The 24,766-nt window shown below is 46.0% G+C and overlaps 1 protein-coding gene across 2 annotated transcripts in view; it reads right to left on the reverse strand.

Moving 5' to 3' along the window:
* Positions 1-24,766, reverse strand: part of BABAM2 (BRISC and BRCA1 A complex member 2) — a 353,761-nt gene that overhangs the window by 12,920 nt on the left and 316,075 nt on the right. For both annotated transcript variants that reach the window (XM_080685108.1, XM_080685109.1), the window contains exon 11: positions 17,580-17,733. In XM_080685108.1, the coding sequence (XP_080541234.1) occupies positions 17,580-17,733 (154 nt within the window). The remainder of the gene's footprint in view (positions 1-17,579; positions 17,734-24,766) is intronic.

Raw genomic sequence — 24,766 nt, forward strand, 5'->3', positions numbered from 1 at the left:
TCTTTCTTCCCAATCCTCCAGCCTCTGAACTGCTGGGAACCGCTGATAGATGCAGAATGAAAAGGGTTGGTTTAGAGTCTTTCAAAATGTGCCCACATGGCTGGCCCCGGTACAGTTTCCAATGTGATTTGAGAGGTGGAAATCAGATCTGACCACAAAGCCGTCTCACCCACGGAGAGTTCATAACAGCCTTCTCAAAACCGCTCTGACAACACAGCCCGCTGAGCGGGGTGTCCCGGCAGAATGTCGTCACTGCACACGCTGGGCAGCGGGTAACCCAATGCCTCGGGAGTGAGGTCAGTCCCACCACCGTGAGCTTGTCTATTCTGGACCTCTTAAAACACAGTTCTTTGTGCTGCTAGCATGTCACCTTTGAGATATAACTGTGTGGAAAATCATGTGCACTCCTTAAGCTGAGCCAGTTTGAGGCCAGAAGTTGGCAGAGGAAAGCCGGGCCCTAAGCTAGATCAGGGCCTACAGTGCCTGCTGGGAGAGGCCCAAGTCTCTGAGCTCCCGGCCATGGGCACTGTCTTCCAGCCCGAGACTCTGAGCCAACCTCCCGCTGCAGCGCTGCCGAGGGGGACCAGCCCAGGCAGCTGTGGTCTCAAAACCCAAGGCCAAGCAGCGTTAACCTGTTGTTGGCCAGCAAGGCCCCTGTGAGAGGACCCACAGACTTCCGGGATACCAGGGATCGGGAGTAGCTGCTGCATTTGGGGGTGCAGCTGCTGCCCGGAGAGCTGGCCCTGCTCCACTCGCTAAGCTGTGTGTTCTCCCAGGGCTACGTGCCCAGAGAGAGACAGGGTTTTCTTACCCAAAGATACTAGTGGAACTCTGCACCAACCACAGGGGGCGCCTTTTACTAGTTTGCACCAACGTTCGTTCTAGGCCAAGGGGCCCTGATAAGAGGACTGTTCAAGTTTGCTCTCCAGCTTCCCTCTAGTCTAATGCATCTGCAATGTGGGTCTGGGATGCCTGTCGCTGGGATGCAAATTTTATAAATTAGAAGATTAGAAAAATTAGTTCTTTCCTAGTCTCTGCATTTTTAAGGCATCTTTGAGACCCATTCTTGCATTTCTTTTTAAAATATATTTTAACTGACTTCAGAGAGGAAGAGAGAGGGAGAGATAAAAACATCAATGATGAAGCGAATCACTGATCAGCTGCCTCCTGCACACCCCACACTGGGGATCGAGCCTGCAACCCGGGCAAGTGCTCTGACCAGGAATTGAACTGTGACCTCCTGGTTCATAGGTTGATGCTCAACCACTGAGCCACACCAGTCGGGCCCATTCTTGCTTTTCTCATCACAGCCACCCTCCTGCCCTGCCACTTAGAACTATTCCTGCCCCATCCCACTGCTCAGACTTGGAGTTGGAGGCACACACAGACAGGGTGCGGTGGGTTTGGGCAGCCATACCAGTTCTCAAGGCAGCATTTCCTGTCATGGGCATCAAGCAGACAAATGAGCGCTCTCTTCCATGTAGATACAAATGTCCCACCATGAACCATGCCACTGAATGCAGTCAGACCTACACAGCCGGGTGCCTTTTTTCAAAACGGGCGGACACCATGGATACAGTCATCAGGCCAATAAACAAATACAGACATACAGCAAAACAAACCCCCACCCTTCATGGATTCCCACAATCTGAAAGCATGCTTGGATTGTAACTACCATGAGGAAGAGAGGGCCCCTTTTCTTTGGCCCCTTAGTCACTTCAGGAGCTCTGGTGGTAAAAGAACTGCCACAAGTTCAAAGTCACAGAAAGCTGGCTTTGAAAACCCTAAAGATGATCTAATCCAGGGATCAGCAAACTTTCCGTAAAAAAACAGATCGTAGGCATTTTCAGCTTATAGTCAGAGCGATTTTGAGAAGGGCATATACTGCCTCTATAATTCTCTCTCGTAGTGATAGCAGCCATGCTCCATAAGTAAGAGAATGGGTGTGGCCAGGCTCCAATAAAACTTTATTTATAAAAACAGGCAGCTGGTTATATGTGTCCTTAGGCTACTGTTCGCCAATTCTATCTTGCCCAACCCTCTATTTGCAGAGGAGTGAAGTGACCCCTTCACTTCAGGATGCAGCCAAGACCATCCGAGACCAAGCCCTGCATGGCTGGGCAGGAGGAGCAGAGAGGCTGCGGGGGCTGGAGCCTCAGTGTGGAAGGTCAGCCCAGCCATGGGCTCACTGCAAGTGGAAAACCTCAGGTTAAAACCCCACAGGATCGGGAAAGACAACCACCGAGACGTAGCCATCGGTTACATCCTCCTAAGTATGTGTTGCTGACGCGCATTCATCAGTCAGACCAGGCAGTCTTACAATGTCCTGTGGAGGCTGGGGAAAGGGAAGTGAGGGCCTGGAAGGCACTGGCACCTGCCCGTGAACAATGTGAGAAGAAACAGCAAATTCATTCTTTCCAGTCAGCAGCCAGTCAAACACCGAACAGTGCGTGAGTGGTCAGAGAGGACGCGTGCTCTCATCCAGGGCTGAGAACAGGTTGTTTTGGCTGTCAAGCGTTTTCAAAACAAGTTTTCTTGGTCTCATGACAGGTTGTGGCAAGAACAAGAAAATAAAGAGTGGAAGATCCCATGATCACTGCTCCGGGCTTCCACGTGGCTGGTGCTGCCTGCACAGCAGGCTTGCCTTCAGCGAGTGCAGATAAAGCTGGTCTTAGGGCTGAAGCCTCTTCACTAGTGATACCATTAATAAAGTGATTCCCCCAAGAATAATCATTTAGTCTGGGAGGAATAGGTCAAAGTCACTCTTAAACCCAAGGGCGCTATTCTGCTCACACTTACACCCTGCTCTGTTTTCATTTTCACCTCACGTTATGTGGCCAATTATGCCTCTGAATCGGAGGTTAAAAGCCATCTGCTCCGAGGTGGATTTTTCCATCTCAACCACAGGACACTGGGTCAGGATGGGGCAGAGATCAGCAAGGAAGCACTATGGGGAGGGCCAGGCCCAAGCTGCCTTAGAAAGTGCCCGGAACTCCCCACTGCAGTGATCGTGCCCTCGGGGGCGTAACCAGCTCTGCCTGCAGGAGAGGATGCGTCCAGCACAGAGCTGCACGTGGCAGTGCCGAGGACATGCAGGCAAGTGGAGATCTGGAAACCACGGCTACCACGTAATCCAGGGAAAAGGTTCAGAATCACCCCAACAAGTGTGCTGGGAATTCTCAGACACACTGAATTATTCCTGAAGAACCCAGACTCAAGTTCAGACTCAAATTCTGAATCGCTGTGATGACTTTGGGCACAGACATTCCTTCTCTGGGTCTTTGTTTTCATTTCCAAAGTGAGGCTGTGGGACTGTCCTTCTAGCTCCAATACTGTGACCCTCAGACTCACCAGAGCAGAGAGCGTTTGGTCAGCTACCTTCATGCCTGCTGTGGCCGTTGCAAGTCACTCGAACCACAAGGGACAGTTGACGAAACTCTATGAGAGAGGCCTTTCTCTTATTCCATGACACAAGTCATCATACCCCAAAGCATGTCTCCATTCTGCCACCTGTCTGAATGCTCTGAAGAAAGAGGGCCAGGAATACATGACCACGGTAAGAAACACCCAACGCCTCTTTCCCTGCCCCAACACCCACATGGACAGGTCCCATCCGCATTTAATGTTGCTAACCAGGAAGTGACCTGAAGGCACTGCCAGAGTCTGCTGTGAGGCCTTCATACCTGAGAGAGAGGCTAGGAAATGAATGAGTCTCCCTTCCCCGTCAGACAGACTGTCCTACTAATTCTTGAACTGCTCTCTGTGCCGGATGCCACCTTAAACTTCAGATAAACAACAGCTAACGTTTCAGTATAAGTATGTCCTAAACACTGCACGGGATATGCTTATACTAAACTACAGGTCCAATGCACGAAATTCGAGAGTAGGCCTTCGCAGCCGTGCCTCGATCACTCCCTCGCAGCGGCGGCAGCTGCCTCGATCCCACAGCTGCAGCCCCGGCTTCTTCCAGAAGGTCATCCGGAAGGATGTCCAGACAGTCGTTCTGTTGTTCAGCCGTTCAGTCGATTTGCATATTATGCTTTTATTATTATAGATTGTTGGTTGTTTGTCTGAAATTTAATACAACTGGGATCTGGTATTTTTAATTCCTAAAACTGGCAATCCTAGCTCCGGAGAACAGAGTGGGTTCTTAAAGCGCAGGGCACTGAGGTGGCAAAAAAAGGGGGAAGGGCCCAGGACAAACACTCTTTGACAGCGTTCCACAGGCGTGACCAGAGCACCCAGTTTTTACCGCCTTTCTTAATATTCCAACGCCAAGAGGGCCTATGATGATTTACATATCTCCACCAAGGCAGATCACTGTATCACTACATAATTCGTTAATTGAAGAAAAACCTTATTGCCTCCATTTAAAAAAGGATAGCATGTCTTGGCATGGCAGTTAATAACAGTAGTTACTGTTAATTGAACACCAACAAAATGCCAGGCATTTTACAACCATTTTTGCATCGAACACCCACAACCCCCTGTGAGAGAGGACTGTTTACTAGCGTCTACGGTAACAAACTACTACTAGAAAGTGGTAGGACCTGGGCGGAGTTCTGGCTGGTTTGATCCAGAGCATGTTCCCTCCACTCTTCAGTGTGTCCCGGCCTCAGGGCCCTCTGATCCCTCGGGCAGGAGTCTCCTCCCTCCATCGCTGCACAGCAAATCCTACCCGTCCTCCATGTCAGCTTCCTTCATCTCAGAAACAGACATCATCTCCTTCCCTCAGGACTCCTGTGTGCTTCGCCCGCACTTTGCATGCACTGCTGCTTTAAGAAAGAGAGATACTTAACAGAATTTTCTTCCCACCTCTACTTCAGTGAAGGCAGGGACTATGTCCAAGACACCACCGAACATGGCCCTAATACCTGCTGTGAATTCCAGAATCATCTGCTTCATTTAAGAATGAATGAATGGGAAAGTGCTGTGACCTGGGCAGAACCTAATCAGAGCCACACTGGGGCACACCGAACCCGAGTGTCGGCAGGGAGCCCAGAAACTCCAACTCTAAATGGACAGCTGGGCTCAGGTGTCAGCGAATTTGGGATAACTTCCTCAATCTGAGGAAGAGAGGGCATTATGAGAGCAGAATGCCAGTCTAAAGGTTACGAAACCGATGTGTATTCCCAGTTCCTGCGCTGAGTTACTCTGTGACATGGACATGCCACTTCACTATGGGGGCCTCAGCTTCATAATGCAAAATCGGAACGGCAGGACCTCTTTCATGGGCCGTTCTGAGAATCCCAGGAGGTAAACTATGCACAGCATTTACAGCCATGCTGGTGCAGTGTAAGTGCTCAGCTCACATTTATTATTATTACCATCTGTAAGAAGGTCAGGAGGGACTGGCCAGGATGCTCCATTATCATTTATTTTGAGAAAAACAACATAATCTTGCCTTTACATATATGTTCCCATAAATGTCATTATCTGGAAAACTAGAAAAATGATAGGTTAAGGATGATCGGATCCCTAAGATAATCAATAATGGAAACTTCTGGTTTTCTACCTTTTGATTTTGGGGTTAGAAGAGCCATAGCGCTTCCTGCTTCATGATTGACTTGCACTCAGTATGTTGAGTAGTTAATGCTGTGGCCTCTCCACCAGGACGGACCATCCAAAGTCAATCACAGCCTTTGCAGGGGGGCTCTTCAAAACAGGTGAGTGTTAGCACCTGGAGGGTGGTGACCGCAGGTGCGTGCATGCGTTGTCTGTGCATGTGTGGTGGTTCCCAGTGCTTTGCACACACTCTGGACACAGTGTATATCACTCTCACATGTTTGCAGAATGAATTACTAGCAATAACAGCACTGCAGACACCATTGTCACACTTGATTCCTATAATCACGACTGTCCTCAACCCTCTTCTCCCAGTGGCCACGGCATCTGCTGGTGGCTCAGCCCTGACCAGCAGGGCACACGGGCAGATCACACTTCTCCCCAGAGGTGACTGGATTAATGACTACCCTAGACCCCTCCAGCCTCGCTTCTGCTTTCTTGGCTTCCATTTTCCATTAGGCATGACTAAGCGCCAGGGCTCTGTCTGTCTGGGAACAGGAGTCACTGGAATTTTTCGTCCTCTTCTCCGTGTGAGCCTCCCTGCTGGCGTGGTGCAGCTGGGAGCAGCGTCTTTCTTCCGGCTGCTTCACTACAACACCCTTGCTTCCTCTGCACACCGATTCTAGCAGTAAGTTCGGCCACGGGAATGTTCACCTTCCCGTAAAGGTATTTAGGGCCAGGTCTTATTCTCTCAGAAGGGCTATTTCTGTTCAAGAATACCCCGGGCTTTCCCTGTGGCCGCAGCAGCCACCAGGAAGAAGGCTCTCAGGCCAGGCCCCTCCGTGGGCAGGAGGATGGGTGTGTGCCAGCAGAAATGCCAACCTCCATCCCTGCCTCCACTGTGCTGATCCGTGAGCAAGGGAGCAGGAAACAGGCTTAATGAAAACAAGAGGTCAGAGGGCGCTTGGGCTGGGCCCTGGACCAGTGATCAGGTACTGACTGGCCTTGAACAGGTCTTCCAGGAAATGAAAATGATGAATGGAGTGTCAAGTCTATGCTAATCATGATATGAAGGGTTTTATACCAATCACTTCATTCAGTTTGCACCACATGGTTAATGCTCACCATGCTCAGTCTTGCTGCACTAGCCAGGGGTCCTTAAACTTTTTAAACAGGGGGCCAGTTCACTGTCCCTCAGACCGTTGGAGGGCCGGACTATAGTTTAAAAAAAAACTATGAACAAATTCCTATGCGCACTGCGGGCCCGGGACAAGTCGGCTGCTAAGCAGGACAGGCAGCAGCACCTGGCGGGCCGGATAAATGTCCTCGGCGGGCCGCATGTGGCCCGCGGGCCGTAGTTTGAGGACGCCTGCACTAGATGATCTGTACGGGTCCTTCCTGTTCCATGTCCTGAGATGGGTCCTCAGTGTCACACTTACTCTCCTAGATGCGTTCCTGCTTGGCCACCCAACTTAGCTCGGCTGGTGGCTGTGGATTTTGGAGGTTACTTCTGGTTTTGCTCACCTCTATAAAGCTTCCATTTTAAAAAGCCGTGAATTCAGCTCATTTTCACAGGTGGCCCCTGTGCTGAGTGATCTGACCACAGACAAGACAGAATCCACTCCTGCAGAGCAAGGCCTCTAGTTGGCACTGTGATGTGCGCAGAATGGACGGTCCTGATTGTTCTCTGATGCTTCCTTTTTATATCTAGAACTCAGCCTGAATGAGGAGAGAGAGAAACGAACACGTGGCCCTTCTGTCTTGGCTGGACTCCATGTCACACATGGCAGCCCCGGCGGCACCTGTCAGAACCCAGCACGCACATCGGAACAGTCAGGCCTAATTCCCGAGAAGCTGTTTTAACTTGACATCTGAAAATGTATTACATCCAGAATGATTTTACTGGGTGTGTGCTCAGGGCATATGTGTGCACGTTCCGCAACTGGAGTGTTCTATAAATATCAGACACGGGTTGTTCAAAAAGGCATCACGTACAGAGTGTACTTAATTCCATTTAGTGATGTTTTCAATTTGTGTCTGACCTCTGGCAACAGAGATGGAGTTTTCTCAACATGAATAAAAAAAGTATGCTAAGCTATCTTAAACACAATTTTCACTTAAAATGTCAGAAATAAATCAGAACATAGTGATCACCCGCTAATAGCCCCGTGCTTTCAGATGAGAGCACTGAGGCCCAGAAAGGTCAAGTGTCTTTCCCAAGACCACAGAGGAAATTAGTAATGGGCCCAGACGAGACCCAGGGCTCCTAAACCCAGGCCACCATTCTTAGGATTTTCTTTACTTACTGTATGCTTCTTGTTCCAACAGTTCAAAGGCAACTCTGGTTCCTTTAATAAGGGTATGTGTCTACTTTGGTAAACTATCAAAATCCAACTCCTCTACCCTTTCCTTTCTGACTCTCAGGTGTCTGCCTACTTTTCCAACAAAGAAAATAGATGACCATACCTCACAAACAGGAAGTGGCCACACTTAGTTATCACACATTTTCCCAGTGGCGGAGGAGTGATCGGGGCCCGCGGCTCAGCTGAGCTCATTTCCCTACAAAGGTGGGCTGGCCTTCCAGTTATTCTTTCCATGTGCAGCTTCTTCTGGCTTCCATGACTGAGACAGTGACCCGAACCCTGTGTTTTACTGAGAAAGTGTGATGAACAGAGGCGGGGTTGTCCTTAAAACAGGTCTCAGAGGGGCCAAGGAAAGAAATCAAAGGACGCCAGGAACACAGACGAGGGGCCGGGACCTGGTCTGAGGGTCCTGCTGGAGGGGCGAGGAGGCCAGGCGGGGCTGTGGACCGCTCTGTGCCTGGTACAGCCTGAAGGGACAGTGCGCAGCTCAGCCTGGGATAAGGGCTGTGTGAGCAGTAATTGATGGCCGTGCTTTTCAGTGGAGCTTATCTCACAGCAACAGATGTCAGGTTCTAATAAATAACATGTTCTCTCTGACCTACGCAGTTTGGAGAGGATGCCTGGATGCCAGGCAGATCTGGATTCCTCCCCATCACTGTTACTCTCTCTTCTGAAAGGAAAAACAAACCAAATCCCTTGAAGACACTTTTCAAATGGATTTTCTTTGAGAGTTCAAGGATCCCCAAATGCCACGCAATTGATTTGCTTTACTTCTCTCTTCACAGCTTCTGTATTTCCAAATCTCAGGAGGGCTGGGTGAGCTTGCCCGTGCAGGAGCCCAGGGCATGCAGGTAGATGGAAGGCTTTGGCGACCCTGACCTTCCTCAGTTCCTCGGTACTCCGATCTCCCAGGTTCTGCTGGCCTGGGCCTGGAAAATTCCCTCTTCTCTCCTGAGGGGAGTTCAGCTAAGATGAAGTTGGGATTTTTTTTTTTAAAGGGAACTATTCCTTGGTAACTCAAGGCAAAACAAAAGGCAAAAGAAAACCCATGAATCATAGCAGCAGTTGAGCCGGGCATTTCTGTCACTAAGGTGACCCCGATGGGCCCTGTGGCAGAGCTTCTGGGAGCCCAGCCCTGGTGGCTCTGTCTCCCTCAGCACCATCCCTGCTGCCAGTTTCCTTTCCTGCCCAGAGTGGCTCGGATTTGCAGCTGCAGAGGGTGTGTGGGCATGGGCAGTCACAATGACCAGCCTCACCTTCCTGGTCATCCCCTACCCTTGGTGCCAGAAATAGAGATATAAAGGGGATAGGTGGCGGGGGGGGGGGGGGGGGAAGGTAGCTGTCCAGGGAGAGGGAGAGGGTTGTTGCAAAGTTCCCACCTGGGTTTTCCTAACACTGAGTGTGGTCTGGATATCCGCTGGCCAGCTTACCAAGCACAGGGACTGCCTGATCTGACAACTAAACCTCAACAGAAACAAAGCACAATTCGAGCTTCCTTAAGGAGCTGCCAACAAAGGAGTGGAGAAGTGAGACACTAATTTCTAGAGAAACGAACACCCAAATAGGCTCACATTAAAACCACTTACACTTCACGAGCACCCCTCCCCAGGCCGACCCAGTTCCCAAGGAATTGCCGGGCCTCAGGGCTCCTGTGACCGCACTGTGAAGTACCCCCTTGGAACTACGATTTCCACACTGTGCTCCCTGGCACTCTAGAGGTCTACAGGGCCTCAGAGGCCACAGTAAGGGGTGGGGAGGGGGTGCAAACCGAGTGGGGACATTTACCTCCTCCGGAATCAAGGAAAGATCTATTTTTTGTTGTTGCTGTTAATCCTCACCTGAGGATATTTTCCCATTAATTTTTAGAAAGAGTGAAGGGAAGGGGAGAAACAGACAGAGAGAAACATTGATGTGAGAGAGACACATCGATTGGTTGCCTCCTGTACGCACCCCGCCAGGGCCGCAGATTGAGCTTGCAACCCAGGTACGTGCCCTTGACCAGAATTGAACCCAGGACCCTCAGTCTGCAGGCTGACGCTCCATCCACTGAGCCAAACTGGCTAGGGCAAGAGATCTATTTTTATCTGTTTTATTTAGGGGACTGGATTGGAGCATTTGACGGCTAATGAGAAGTTTGAAGAAAACAGTATCTTTGAGAATACTAAGGTATCAACAATGAAAAATAATTGAAATAGTTCAGAATATACACCACTTAAAAATTACTGAAAAAGTAAGTTATTCTGCAAAGACAATTGGCTGACAAATAATACAAGCACACATGATGAAGAGCACATATGGGCCACCGTGGACTGCTTGGCAGCACTAGGATAGGTTTCTAAATCAGAAAATAACATCTTTCTGACCTTGAGGCAAGGAGGGAAACAACATGTGATTTTAGGAGGTCCGTGATGAATTATGCCCATGTGCTGACTGAGAAAATATTTTTCAAGTATTCTTTAGTAATTCTATTTATATCATGAATTTAATGTGTGACAAGCCATTGCAGTGGGTGGTTTCCCCAAATTAAATTAAATTAAATTCTATTCTACGAACTGACTTAGTTCTTTAGGATCGACCTGTACTTTGTATGATGAAATTCATGGAAAACTTACTCCATGTATCCATTGATTTATCAGCCTAGAAAGAATTACAAAACATCACTGATTCATTCTTCTAGATATAGCTAAAGCTATATACAAGTTAGCAAGTAGGAAACTAGTTGGTTCATTTTTTTAAAGTGATAGTTGGGTTTATGTGGATTAAATAACTGAAGGATAGATTTTTCCCACTTCCATGCTGGCTGTGCTGCCACCAGTAGACACGACCACAGGGAACAGCAGCCATAATGGGCATCCTAGAATGTAAGAATCCCTGGCCCAGTCACTGAGGCTGGAGGACTGTTTACTGGGCACCCGCGAGGGCAGCCATGTTAGCTCTGTTATGTTTTTAAAAAAGATAGCAGCATTCCTCCAGGGATGCTGCTGCTGAGAGTTAACATCTACTGAATGCTCACCGTGCCAGACCCTAGGCCGGGCAATTCGCCTACATATTGTCATGTAGTAGGCAGAATTCCAAGATACCCCTCAAGATTCCGCACCCTTGGTTTATGCTCCCTGTATAATCCCCAGGGCTGTGACATTGCTGGACTTTATTCCTGTTATTGGTCTATGTTACACTAGAGGCCCGGTGTACGAAATTCGTGCACTCAAGGGGGGGGGTCCCCCTCAGCCTGGTCTGAGCACTCTCGCAGTGTGGGAGCCCTCGAGGGATGTCTGACTGACGGCTTAGCATGGGGAGTGGGCCTAAGCCATCAGTCAGCCATCCTTAGTGCTGCCATGGAGGCAGGAGAGGCTCCCACCACCGCCGCTGCGCTCACCAGCTGTGAGTCTGGCTCAGGGCTTCTGGCTGAGCAGCGCTCCCCCTGTGGGAGCATACTGACCACCAGGGGGCAGCTCCTGCATTGAGCATCTGCCCCCTGGTGGTCAGTGCATGTCATAGTGAGCGGTTGAGTGGCCTTAGCATATTACGCTTTGATTGGTTGAGCAGCCGACTGGATGACCTGACACTTAGCATATTAGGCTTTTATTATATAGGATGGGACAGATGTCTTTAAGAAAGGAAGGTTAACTGGTAGGCCTGACCTTATCAAAGGAACCCTTTAAATCTGGGTGCAGAGGTCAGCGACAGAGATACAGAAACATGAGAAAGAGCTGAGCACCACTCATTGCTGATTTGACAACAGTGGGAACCACATGGCAAGGAATGGCCTCCAGTTGACAGCTAGCAAGAAAACAGGGACCTCAGTCCTATAACTGTAAGAAACTGAACGCTGCCAAGAACCTGAATGAGCGGGCTGAGGCCCTAAGCCTCAGATGAGGCCTGATTTTAGTCATAGGGGACCCTGAACTGAGAACGCAGGCATGCTGTCCTGGACTCCTGACCACAGAAACTGAGAGATAATAACTTGTGCTATTTCAGCTGTTAAATTTGTGGCAATTTGTTAACAAAAAAACAGAAATCACCCCATTTGATACTCATAATAGCCCTCTAAACTAGCTTCACCATTTTATAAGCAGACAGCCTCAGGGAAATTATGAATTTGTCCAAAGTCATACTTCCTGGCTAGTGAGGGGCAGGAACAGCTTGAAATCCAGTCTGTCTTGACTAGGGCCAGTGCTCTTATTTTGCACACGGATATCCTCCCTACATTTATGTTAGTCAAGTGCCAGGACTCTGAGGAGGGAGGCTCAGACAGTGGTAAAGAGAATGGGGGACTCCATCTGTCTACCTGGGTGTGCATGAGCAGAAAGGTCAGGGGCCCTGTATTTAGCCCTGACGCTGCTAGAAGTTAGCTGTGTGCCCTTAGATAAGTCATTCAGTCACTCTGAACCTCAGTATCTTTCTCTGCATGAAGGGCAGACAGGTTCTGCACTGTACCCCTCAGGGCCGCAGGGATGATCCCGTGACAGGATGGTAGGGTCCACTGTAAAAGGTAAAGTCCACAGGGAAGGCAGAGGGGCCTGGGTGTCATGTAGGTACAGTGTTCTTTTCTTAATGGTGAGTCTGTGTCCTCTGTATATAGGTTGAACATAGTCTCTTTGAAGGCTTGCTCCAAAGTAGACTTTTAAAAATAACAGGGTTTTTTTTTTTGGGGGGGGGGGGGGAGGGGAGGGGCAGGAAATGATTCTCCATTATCTTTATTTGGAAATTACAAAATAAAATGGAATGTATTTTTTTCTTTCTTTTCTTAAAGTCGTTATAAATTAACTGAATATTAAAAGTTAAAGTAATAACAATGTATTGTGGGACTCATAAAATATGTATAAGTGAAATATGTAAGAGCACAAAGGATAGCAGTAGAAAATATAAGGAGAATTATACTGTTTTAGGTTTTTACATTATACTTGAAGTGTTATATTAATTCATACTATACCATGATATAAGAAAGTATTTTAGTGTATTAATAACTAAAATATGATACCAAGAGCTATACATAAAAAGACAACAGGAGAGAGAATGGCATACTAAAAGATATGTAAATAAATCACAGGGAAAATTTGGAAGGAAAGAACAAAGAAATAAATAATAAATACACAAATAAATAAAATTAAACAACAAATAGTAAGTTCAATCAGCTCATTAATTATATGAAATGTAAATAAACTAAATACTCCAATTAAAAGGCAGAGATTACCAACTAGATTAAAAAAATTTACAAAAGGTTTCTTTGAAATATGAAGACATACATAGGATGAAACAAAAGGATATACCATGTAAAAAATAAGCATAAGAAAGCAAATGCAACTATATAAATATCTGACAAAGATTTCAAGTCAAGAAGTGTTAGAAATAGTCATTTCATAATGATAGAAAGGCCAATTGATCAAGACATAACAATTCTAAATATGTGAAAAGCAAAAACTGACAGAACTAAAAGAAGAAATAGACAAATCTAAAATCACAAGTGGAAAATTTTACACCTCCTTTCAGTAGTTGATATAATAATAAACACAAAAATAACAGTAATGATACAGAAGCTTTGAATAACACTAACAAGTAATCTGGCTAAATATCCTATACAATAAAGATGTAATATGCAAATGGTCATTATGGCATGAAGCATAACGACCGACCACGTAACGACTGGATCACGTATCAGCAGGAGGGTGGGGCAGTGAGCTACAAGCGGGCGGTGGAGAGCTACAGGAGGGGCAGAACAGCAAGCTAGGGGGGAAGGCAGGGGAGCTACAGGAGGGCAGGGCAGCAGGCAGAGAGCTACTGGAGGGTGGCAGCGAGCTACTGGTGAGCTACTGGCGCACGGATTCAGGCGCAGGGCTACTAGTGTATATATAATACTATACCTCAAAACTGCAGAACACACATTCTTTTCAATTTCACATGGACTAATTACCAAGATGGATCATATGTGGAGCCATAAAACAAATCTCAACAGATTTCAAAGGATTAAAATTTTACAGATTATGATCTCTGACAAAAACAGAAATCAATACGATATCTAGAAAAATTCTCAAAGACTTAAAGTTCAAGAAGCACAATTATAAATAATCCATGACTCAAAAAGAAATCACAAGGGAATTTAGAAAATATTTCTAACAAAATAATAATGAAAAACAACAATCAAAATTTGTGGGATGCAGTTAAAGGAAACCGTAGAAAGTTTTAAATCTTAAAGGCTTATATCAACAAGGTCAAAGTTGCTTCTTTGAAAAGATTAGTAAAACTGATAAACTCCCAGCTAGATTGTTTAAAAAAAAAAAAAAAAAAAGGAGAGAAAAAGAAATACAAATTTTCACTATAAGGAATGAAAGAGGTTATATCACTATAGTTCCTATGGATAGTAAAAGAAAAAAATGAGGAAATATTACAAACAATTATGCAAAAACTAAGGATGGATAAATTCCTTAAAAAGCAAACACACACACATCGAGCTGGCTGGCATGGCCCAGTGGTTGAGTGTATTGCCCTGTGAACCAGGATGTCAGGGTTTGAGTCCTGATCAGGGCACAGTAGGGGGTGTGCAGGAGGCAGCCAATTAATGATTATCTCTCATCATTGATGTTTCTATGTCTCCCTCTCCCTTCCTCTCTCTGAAATTAATAAAAATATATTTTAAAAAACATACACAACTTGCTAAAATGAACACAAGAAGAAAATTTAAAAATCTGGGTATTTCTATATTAAATAAAGACATTAAATTTCTTCCCACAAATAAAACTCAATAAAACACTTAGAAAAAAATAGCGCCCAACCTACACAAATGCCTTCAGAGAAGAGAGGATGAAGGAAAACTTGCCAATTCATTTTACGAAACTAGCATTGCGCTGTTATCAAAATCTGACAAGGACAACACAAAGAAAATAAATTTCAGACTAGTATCATTAATGAACATAGACATAAAAATCTTGACACAATTTTAGCAAATCAAATCTAATAATATAAAAAAGTATAAAATTTCTGACTGAGAAAGGTTTGTTTATCCTTGGAATGGATGGTTGGTCTAACATCCAAAAACTAATTAATGCAATTCACTTTAACAGCATAAAGAAAAACCATGGGATCATGTCAACAGATGCAGGAAAAACATTCTACAGAATTCAACACCCATTCGTGATAAACACTCTTAGCAAAGTAGGAAAAGGGAATTTATTCAACGTAATAAAGACATCTATGTAAAACCTACTGCTAACATCAGCCTTCATGTGTAAATACAAGGCCAGATGTCTGCTCTCATCATTGTATACGGCCTCATACAGGAGGTCCCAGTCAGTTCAAGTAAGGAAAAGAAACTTAAAAAACATAAGGAGTATAGGGACTGGAAAGAAAGAAGTAATGCTGTTAATGGATGATATAACTGTCTATGTAAAAAAATGCTAAGAGGGGAAATAGCTGCCTGAAAATTAGCATGGATGGGGAAAGCCATAAGGAAGAATGTTGAATAAGGAGTAGATTTGAAGGGGAAGAAAGAGGGTGGGAGCAAAGGAATGAGCAAAGACAAAGCAGAAGCTAAACTCAGGGGTCCCTCATAGGTCCTCTCGTTGATTGACCCTTCATTTCAAGCTCCCCCCCAACCAATAGAGAGGAATACAGACTCGAATAGAGAGGAATTACAGATTTGCTTCACAGAATGGAGTTCAGGAGGTAAACAGCCCTCCCCAGGCTACAGAGCACATGGGATTGGACCTTATGAGAGGAACTGGGCATGCATGGCCTCAAAACCTGTGCTCACCTGATAGAGGGGATTTCACTTGTGAGGACAGCATTTGCTGGACCACCATGAGCAAGAAGCACACGTCATGGGAAAAGCCCTAGTCAGTGCCAACAAGTGTCCTTTCTGAGTTCGCATGTTTAGAATTTTGCTCTATAGGAGGGGATAAACAGCTGACTCCACTCAAAGGCTCTACTGTTGTTCAGAAACTGTGAGAGTGTTTATGTCACGGGCAGAGCTCGTGAAGTGAATTATAGCCTTTTATGCACTGTGTACGTACAATATTTTCACAGGACAAAGAACCAGGGTGTGGAGGGAGTGCTGCGGTTGACCTTTCCTCCTGTCCTTTCTCTCCAACCTCCACCAGTCTCAAGTCTGTACCGCAGGATAGAACCCTGGTTGTGTTTATCCATTGCCCAGCCTCCTATAGCGCCCAGGGAAGCCACTCTGTTCGATTTAGGAAGGCGCTTTTACTCTGTTTTCTTCCTAACATGAGCTGCTGACTTTTTCCTTTATCACACTTAAAATGGATCCTCCTAACTACAGTAGAAAGCAGATTTTTTCAACATTATTTCAGATGTTTTCTTATTCATATACATGCTAAATGGCTACTTCACACACACACACACACCAAGATAGCTTTGCCATGGAAACCACAAAGACACATCTGGTTCAGACTCCACAGCACATACCACAAATAACAGCCCATCTTCTAGGCTAGGGGCAGATCCTATATATACACAGGGAAAGCCCAGAGAATTAAACAACTGCAATGCCTCAAACATGAAAACTTACTTTATAATCCCCTTGCGAGTCTTTTTTAAGGTATTCAAGTCTTAATCATTGTTATTAGTTACATTTGCATACGCTTGTCTTTTTCCTTAAATAGAATTTCAGACTTGGGTGTCCTGGTAAAAAGGGCCACTATAGGGAGAAAGGGCACACTAAAGTTTCAGATAACAGCAGCTCTAGATTCTGCAGGTGAATCTGGGGAGGCCTGGGTTCCCAGAGGAAGCCTTTCTATCGTTACTTAAGAGTCCCATCCATCCTGCTATAAGTGAAGGCCTTGCGCTAGAGAAAGTGTAGGAGATGCCAACAGGTACCCTGGGAGGGAGTGAGGTCTCAGGGAGGGGGTGGCATGAGCAAGAAGTCCTGCTAATCAAGAGCATTCTAGGTCTGGAAGGCCAGGTTTTGTCAGCAGAACCTGAACACCGTTAGAAGTGTGGTGTGATGGAGGCTTTGATCTCTCCTGCTGGGCTACAGATCCCGAGAGGACATGGACAATTTCTAATGTGCTTATCACTGTACCCCAGCACGGAGCACACTGCCTGGAACATGGTAGTTGCTCAGTAAATACTGAGTGAGCAAATGAAGAAGACACCTAATAGATAATTCTTCATTTGTGTGATTCAAGTGATAAAGTAGTAACCATCTGCCACTTAATCAAGTTGCCAACCAACATCCATAGGGATTTTAATAGTTCTAAGCTATCTGTGTAGCTACTTATTTAATCAAGGAAAATGCGGCCCTACTTGAAGCTGCGGAGAACATTAAAAGAAAAATGAAAGCAGCTGTCAACATTTCCATCATTGACACCATTTATCCACAACTCTAATTTTTATCTAGTACTTCTCTAAGTAGAGAGGTAGATTTCTGATAGATCCCATAATCCATTAAAAACAACAACAACTACATGGTCTATCTGATGAGGTTAGACAAGGGGTTGGCAAACTTTTTCAGTAAAGGGCCAAACAGCAATTTTTGGCTTTTCAGGCTATATTCTGTCTGTTTCCATGACAAACTGCCATTGTAGCATGGGAATAGCCAGAGAGAATAAGTAAAGGTATGGGCATCGCTGTATGTCAATAAACCTTTATTTACAAAAACAGGCACAGGGCAGGCTTTAGCCTGTGGACAACAGCTTGCCAGCCCCTGAACTAGATAACATGTTCTCACCTGTGGGAAATAACAATGGATTCACTTACTTTGCTCTTTTGGCCATTTCATTTCCATCCCATCTGGGGCTGTATGGATAATTTTTTTGGGCCTGGGAATAAAGCTGTCCACTATTGGTAAAGTGGTAGACGGACTGAAATGTGAGAGTCGGCTGGTCTCGAGGGAAAAACAGGGGCAGGTCAACTGCAAACACAGAAAAAAGGAAAAGAAAGTTAGAGTTAAGTGCATCTTAATACATTTTTTTTTGGATAAATCTGAACGTTAGGTACAAGACTCTATTTAAACCATAAATACTGGTTGAGGCTTAGGTAAAAAGTGTGGAGAGAGGGACCAAGAAATACACGGTGCCTTTCCTGCCTTCAAGGAGTTTACAATCTAGGTAGAGAGGCAAATCACATGGAAATGAAACCTGAACCAATCTGAGGCATGGTGTACAGGTGCTGAAAGAACACCATCTGAACTCTCCTGTGGCTCTGCCTTGCCCAGTATTCTTTGGAGTTGATTGTATACCTATTTTAAGTCTCTGTTATACCATAAACTCTTCACAGGTTGGCAGTGTCTTCCTCACCTACAATCTGATGGGGTGGAGGGTGTCCTTCGATAATGAATTCAGAAAGGGGATCATCAAGAGGCCGGACAATAATCTTTCTGTCTTATAGGATACTAGAGGCCCGGTGCATGAAATTCATGCGTGGGTAGGGTCTCTAGGCCTGGCCAGCCATCAGGGCCAATTGGGGCCTTCTGGCTGCCGGCCAGGGCCTCCCTTCATTCCACACCTCCCCCTGGTGGTCAGCGCATGTCATAGCAAGCGATCAAAATCCCAGTCTCCTGGTCGAACTCCCGTGGGGACAATTTGCATATTAGGCTTTTATATATACACTAGAGGCCCGGTGCACAAAATTCGTGCACGGGGTGTGTGTGTGTGTCCCTCAGCCCAGCCTGCACCCTCTTCAATCTGGGACCCCTCAAGGGATGTCCGACTGCCCGTTTAGGCCCGATCCCAGTGGGATTGGCCCTAAATGGGCAGTCGGACATCCCTCTCACAATCCAGGACTGCTGGCTCCCAACTGCTCGCCTGCCTGCCTTCCTGATTGCCCCTAACTGCTTCTGCCTGCCAGCTTGATCACCTCCTAACCACTCTCCTGCCAGCCTGATTGATGCCTAACTGCTCCCCTGCCAGCCTGATTTCTCCTAACTGCCCTTCCCTGCAGGCCTGGTCACCCCTAAATGCCCTTCCCTCCAGGCTTGGTCACCCTTTACTGCCCTCCCCTTGCAGGCCTAGTCCCCCCCAACTGCTCTCCCCTGCAAGCCTGGGTCCCCCACAACTGCCCTTCCCTGCAGGCCCAGTCGCCCCAAACATCCCTCCTCTGCCGGCCTGGTCACCCGTAACTGCCCTCCTCTGCAGGCTTGATTGCCCCCAACTTCCCTCCTCTACTGGCCTGGTCACCACTAACTGCCCTCCCCTGTAGGCTTGATCACCCCCAACTGCCCTCCCTTGCAGGCCTGGTCCCCCTAACTGCCCTCCCCTGCTGGCCTAATCACCCACAACTGTCCTCCCCTGCAGGCCTGGGTCTCCTCCAACTGTCTTCCTCTGCAGGCCTGGTCCCCCCCAACTCCCCTCCCTTGTAGGCCTGATCCCCCCGAACTGCCCTCTCCTGCTGGCCTGATTGCCCACAACTGCTCTCCCCTGCATGCCATCTTGTGGTGGCCATCTTGTGTCCACATGGGTGCAGCCATCTTTGACCACATGGGGGCAGCCATCTTGTGTGTTGGAGTGATGGTCAATTTGCATATTATGCTTTTATTAGATAGGATAGATGGCAACTAGAACCTCAGAAAGAATAAAGTTATCCCTTTATTTCCAGTCAAGCAGGATACTCAGCAGTTCCAAGCTTTTCTGTCTGCTTTACTACATGCATCCCCTAAGCTGTGGGAGCTCCTGTATGGAATGCAACAGGAGCAGATCTGAGCGCCACGTGTGTCTACTACTGCAGTGCACAATGAGTCTAATCTTTGCTGTTAGCATCATCTGTTTGATTGGGGTTCTTTAACTCCCTTTTTAAAAAGAAAATGACACTGTTTTTAGTTGAGGCAAACCTTCATTAAAAACACAGATTATTTCAATAGCACAGTCCTCCAGGTATGTAATGTGTATTTGTGTGAATGTTATCCACTTCCAGGACAAAGAACAGGCACATTAATATATCAAAAATAACAACAAGAAAAATGTGTACTTTACAGAGTACTTCTACATACTTTATCTAATTTGAAAGCTATAACTCCGAGAAGCAGACGCTGTTTTTGCCGCCTGCCTTTAACAGATGAATCAACTTGAGCCTCCAACAGGTTTACTAACTCGCTCATGCCAGAGCTGGGCAGGGACAGGACTCAGATCTCATCTCATTATTTAAACGCGAAGCTCCTTCCAGGGGCCCCCATTGCCTTCTGCTCTCATGGATGTTGGCATGACCTGCTCACCACATGCTCACTATGTCACAATTACCATTCAGTAAGCTCAAGTGTCTGCTGTGAGGATACACAAGGTTCATCTTTTCGGTGACATAGACAAATATGTGAATAAAAGAAACCCCACATAATCTATTGTTATGCCAGTTTAGGGTGACATTTGACTTGGACAAATCTTCTTAGGACCCACTACGATTTCTTAAAAGAAAAAATTAGGTTTGCAAGAAACTTAAAACACACACACACACAAAAACAAGAAATACAAGAAGAGGCCCAGTGGGTAGGCCTCTTAGCGCCCAGAGTGGACCTGCCTCTGACTCAGGCTGTGGGGCTTTCTGCCTCTGAATCACATCACAACCAAAGAAGGGTGGCGAGAGTCTGCATGTCCACTCTTTAGTCACATTTCCCACCTCAGTGCAGTCTCAATGTCTATTTGTGCCAATGCAGAGATTTAGTAACATATAGGAACAATACCAAATATGAAAAACAGACTGATTCAAATTATAAATAATTCGATCCAGAAAGACCCTTTGAGTCCCTTATATTACAAAGCCTGATCAGTAACATGTTCAGTCATTTTGAGTAAAAACTGCTTTCTAAAATAAGTTAATGTCTTTCCTGATTACTCATTTTATTTCTTCAGATTAATTTTAGAAACGATGCCTATTCATGTGTACTTACATTATGCTTACATTATGGATAAGTTTCCAAATATAAAACAAGATTCAGATTAACCCTGAAAACAATCACCAATAGCATGGTTGAAAAGTACATGTTGTAAGCTCCCATTCAAAAAAGCCACAGTTTTAAATAATGGAATTCAATGGCAATAATTGACTAATTTAAAGCAAACACTGTCACCATTCAGTATCAAAGTAATATAGATAATACCATAGGCTTCATGATTCTCAAGCAATCAGTTTTTCTGGACTATGAAATGCATCATAATTTTTGTTCCTGTTTTTTTGTGTTGTTGAAAATGAATTGCTGATATTTTGATATGCTGAAAAATGATTTTCCCACCTAGTTCGGACCCATCTACTCTGTTCCCCTAAATGCCCACTTAGCATCAGAAATAATGCAAAATGTGAATGCAAATGTATTTACTTAGGTAAGTGTGTTGTTCTGATTTTTTTAAAAAATTGCTATCCAGTATATGATGATAAGGTACCATGATCCCACAAAAGCATTGGTTACAGGATTATTTTTCCATGGAGATTTTTTTTTCTGAAAAAGTATAGTTGAAGCCAATATTAAAATCTGAACACAAGAGCTAGACCAGTGGTCGGCAAACTCATTAGTCAACAGAGCCAAATAACAGTACAATGATTGAAATTTCTTTTGAGAGCCAAATTTTTTAAACTTAAACTTCTTCTAATGCCACTTCTTCAAAATAGACTCGCCCAGGCTGTGGTATTTTCTGGAAGAGCCACACTCAAGGGGCCAAAGAGCTGCATGTAGCTCGCGAGCCGCAGTTTGCCGACCACTGGGCTAGACTGTTAGGAGGCAGAAATGGTCAGAGCATTCCAGAGAGAAAATCAGTAATCCACATACTAATTCACATAGGAGAAAATTAGAAAAATATCTGGTGCGACCTGGCTAAGTTGTAACCTGCTTGTATAAGTCAGCAGTCAATAAAGGACTGGCTTCTTTAAAAATGTTCTTGGCATATGAAGGAGTTAATGAAAATATTTATGAGAAATACTTTGCATTCTTCTTGTAAGAATGATTTGAATGGTACAAATTAGTCAGAACTAAAGAAAAACAAAACCTGTTTTCCTTTTCCCCGATGCTCCTGTCTCTTACCATTTGCCTATAGGCTACCTCATGACTTTCTGATGCGCAGTAAATAGTGACTCTAGGCCAGTGGTTCCCAACGTGGGGCACACACCCCACAGGGGGGACAATTTGATTTTTAAGGGGGGCAATTCGAGAATGAGTTATTAATAGTGAATTTTTTGCATTTCTTATGGTTCTAGGGGCCTCATCTACAGTATATAAATATATGTTGTGACATATTTATGCATTTCAGTTCTCTTGTTTTGAAACTTTATTTGCTATTTTTTCATATCACTTCATATTATTATTTTTTTAAACAATTTCTTAGTGATTAATTCCTCAGTACTTCAACTGTCCTTTTGTTCTTTAATTTTTCTCTTTCATGGACGCCATGTTCTTTGGAAGCTTGTTTAGACCAAGTTAATGGCCTTTAAGGCTTCCTCCGCGTGAACAGGAGCTCACTTTTGCAATAATAAGAATTACATGTCACAGGGGAGGCATCGGGATTTTAGAGATGCTTAGGTGGGGCACGGCCACCAAGAGGCTGGGAACCACTGCTCTCAGCCTTCATTCACAGACTGGCTCTGAAGGAACGCCCAGCTTCTAAGGAGCTTGAGCGCAGAGTTCCAGCTTTATCGAAGTTAAACACTCTAACCATTTGCTTCCTCAGGACCCACCCCCACCCACTGGCTCATGTCTGATTCCCGGAGTAGAATCATTCCGTTTGGGTCAGTTACTCATGTCAGGGTTATTTTGACAACTGCTTTCTATTTCCTTCTTCCTGTACACAGAGACTGGGTTTTGGTCAGCTCTCTGTCCACAGAAGGGATGGTCCTCACTTGCTCAGTATAATCTCAGTAACCATTTTCAAAGCATTACTTTCTTCAAGAGCCTGTTGAAACAAGTCACACCCAAACACTCTAACTCTGCACAGCCTGGAGGTCACAGGGCTTCTTCCCGGACGGGACGCCTGGTAGAGGGCAGGAGCAATTAACTCTGCACCAGCTGACAGCGCTGCATGGCAGGCCACTAGTCCCGCCCGGAGCCCGGGAGCGCCCTGAGCCACCAGCCGGCCGAGCTGCACTGAGAGGGAGCCGAGCGCACAGCTGCCTCTCAGCCACACTGCGTTCAGATGGACAGACGGACACAGCCTCATCTTCTCTATAAACAAGCTTACCTGCCCCAGAGACTCCTCCTCTCACCACCAGAGGACTTCACTAAAGCTGTATGCAGGTGCACAAGGCTCTCTGGAAACCTCACTTCTCCGAAACCTCACCAATGGAAACGACCCTGAACAACCAAAAGAAACCAGACTCTGCGTGTCTGATCCATAGGACAGCTGTCAGATACCCAGAACATTTCAGACATAATTCTAACAAGTTTCAGGATATGATTTCTCCAGAAACAAATCTCCGTATGGCAAGAGGAGGGCAAGGCACGTGAATAGTAAGTAGTGATAACTAGCAGTCTGAGGAAGGAGAGAGAATCTATAATAATAAAAGGGTAATATGCTAATTAGACCGGACATACTTCCGGACAAAGCAGGGTCTGGAGGGAAGCCAGCCTGGGTCCTGGGTGCCTGTGGGTGGCCGTAGGGAAGCCAGCCCGGGTCCCAGGTGCCAGAGGAAAGCCGGTGCTGGCAGCCAGGGGAAGGAAGGCCTACTCTTGCACAAACTTCGTGTGTCGGGCCTCTAGTAATAAATAAAAGCAGACTTGGGAAATCAAAAAGGACCCAGTCTGGGGCCACTTAGTTTAGGAATAAAAAGCTCAACAATCCGTCCAGTTACGGCCACACAGTAAGTGATGTTTACCCCCATCCTGGAAACCATGGTACACACTCCTGGGTGCCCAACCACAGCCACTCGCCATTGTTCTTTAGGCAGCTCCCCCCACCGCCTACCCCCACTCCAAAGGCCTGAGAGCTGGCCATCCACTCTCTCCACCTTCCCAGGAGCCAGGCAGGGAACCGTGACTCAGTCCCACTGACGGGACCAAGGGGAAGTCGGCTGGGGGTCTTCTGAGAAATATTTTCCTCTCTGACTAAAGACACGCGTAAGGAGAAGCCCTCATCCCGTTCTGGCCTTAGATCTTAGCATGTGAGATCCTGAGGCCGGGAGCTGCACACCCATCTCGTGACCATGAGGGGAAAGTCAGCCGATACCACTGAGGCACCGAATTCATCACCCTCGGAACTGCCAGCTCTGGGGGTTTTCTTGTAAGGCATTTACAAGTCCTAACTGTTTAAACCTCTTTGAATCGGGTCTTCTCAGACTTTCAATCAAAGGCATCTCAGGAAATGTTATTTCTTGCAGCTCCTGTTTAAGAAGGCAGGATAATTGTATAATCTATTTCAGAAATATTTCCACCAAGCATGGTTAAAAAACACTCAGGGCACATAAATAGGAAAGTTTTAGCTGTCTGGAAAATTCAGTTATGTGGCACAGTTCAATCCTTGAAAATGCCAAACAAATGAGGGGTTAACCATAATTGCTTCCCTGGGAGTCACATCATCACATATTTTCATCATTATTCACCAGTCAGCCATTATTTCATTTCTCCAACCCTTCACAATGTACATTCCCATGCGTCCTCCTGTGCTCTTGGTTAGGAGGGAGGACACTCATGGATTCACTTTATGGTGGTTATGGTTATGCTCCCATCTCCAGGTCTCGGGTTCCTTGAAGCCTCGTAGGAGACAGTTTTAGCCCCAGGGGCTTGCTGTAAACGCGCCCCCCCCCCCCCCCCCCCCGCCCCGCACTCCCGTGTCTTCCCGAGCAGTGGTACAGCTCATTTCAGGCTACCTCTCCTGGGCACACAACCATTAGGGAAGTCGGCCACCTGCTTACTAACCACCCAATCCTTCTAGCTACACGCTAACCCTTCGAGACACATGGGGTCCAACATAGAAAGTTAAAGGCCACGTATCCAAAATACTCGCCTACAAGAAATATGAAGTTTCCAGTTCAGAAGG

This window comes from Plecotus auritus (assembly GCF_963455305.1).
Source record: "Plecotus auritus genome assembly, chromosome: 8".
Taxonomy (NCBI): Eukaryota; Metazoa; Chordata; class Mammalia; order Chiroptera; family Vespertilionidae; genus Plecotus; species Plecotus auritus.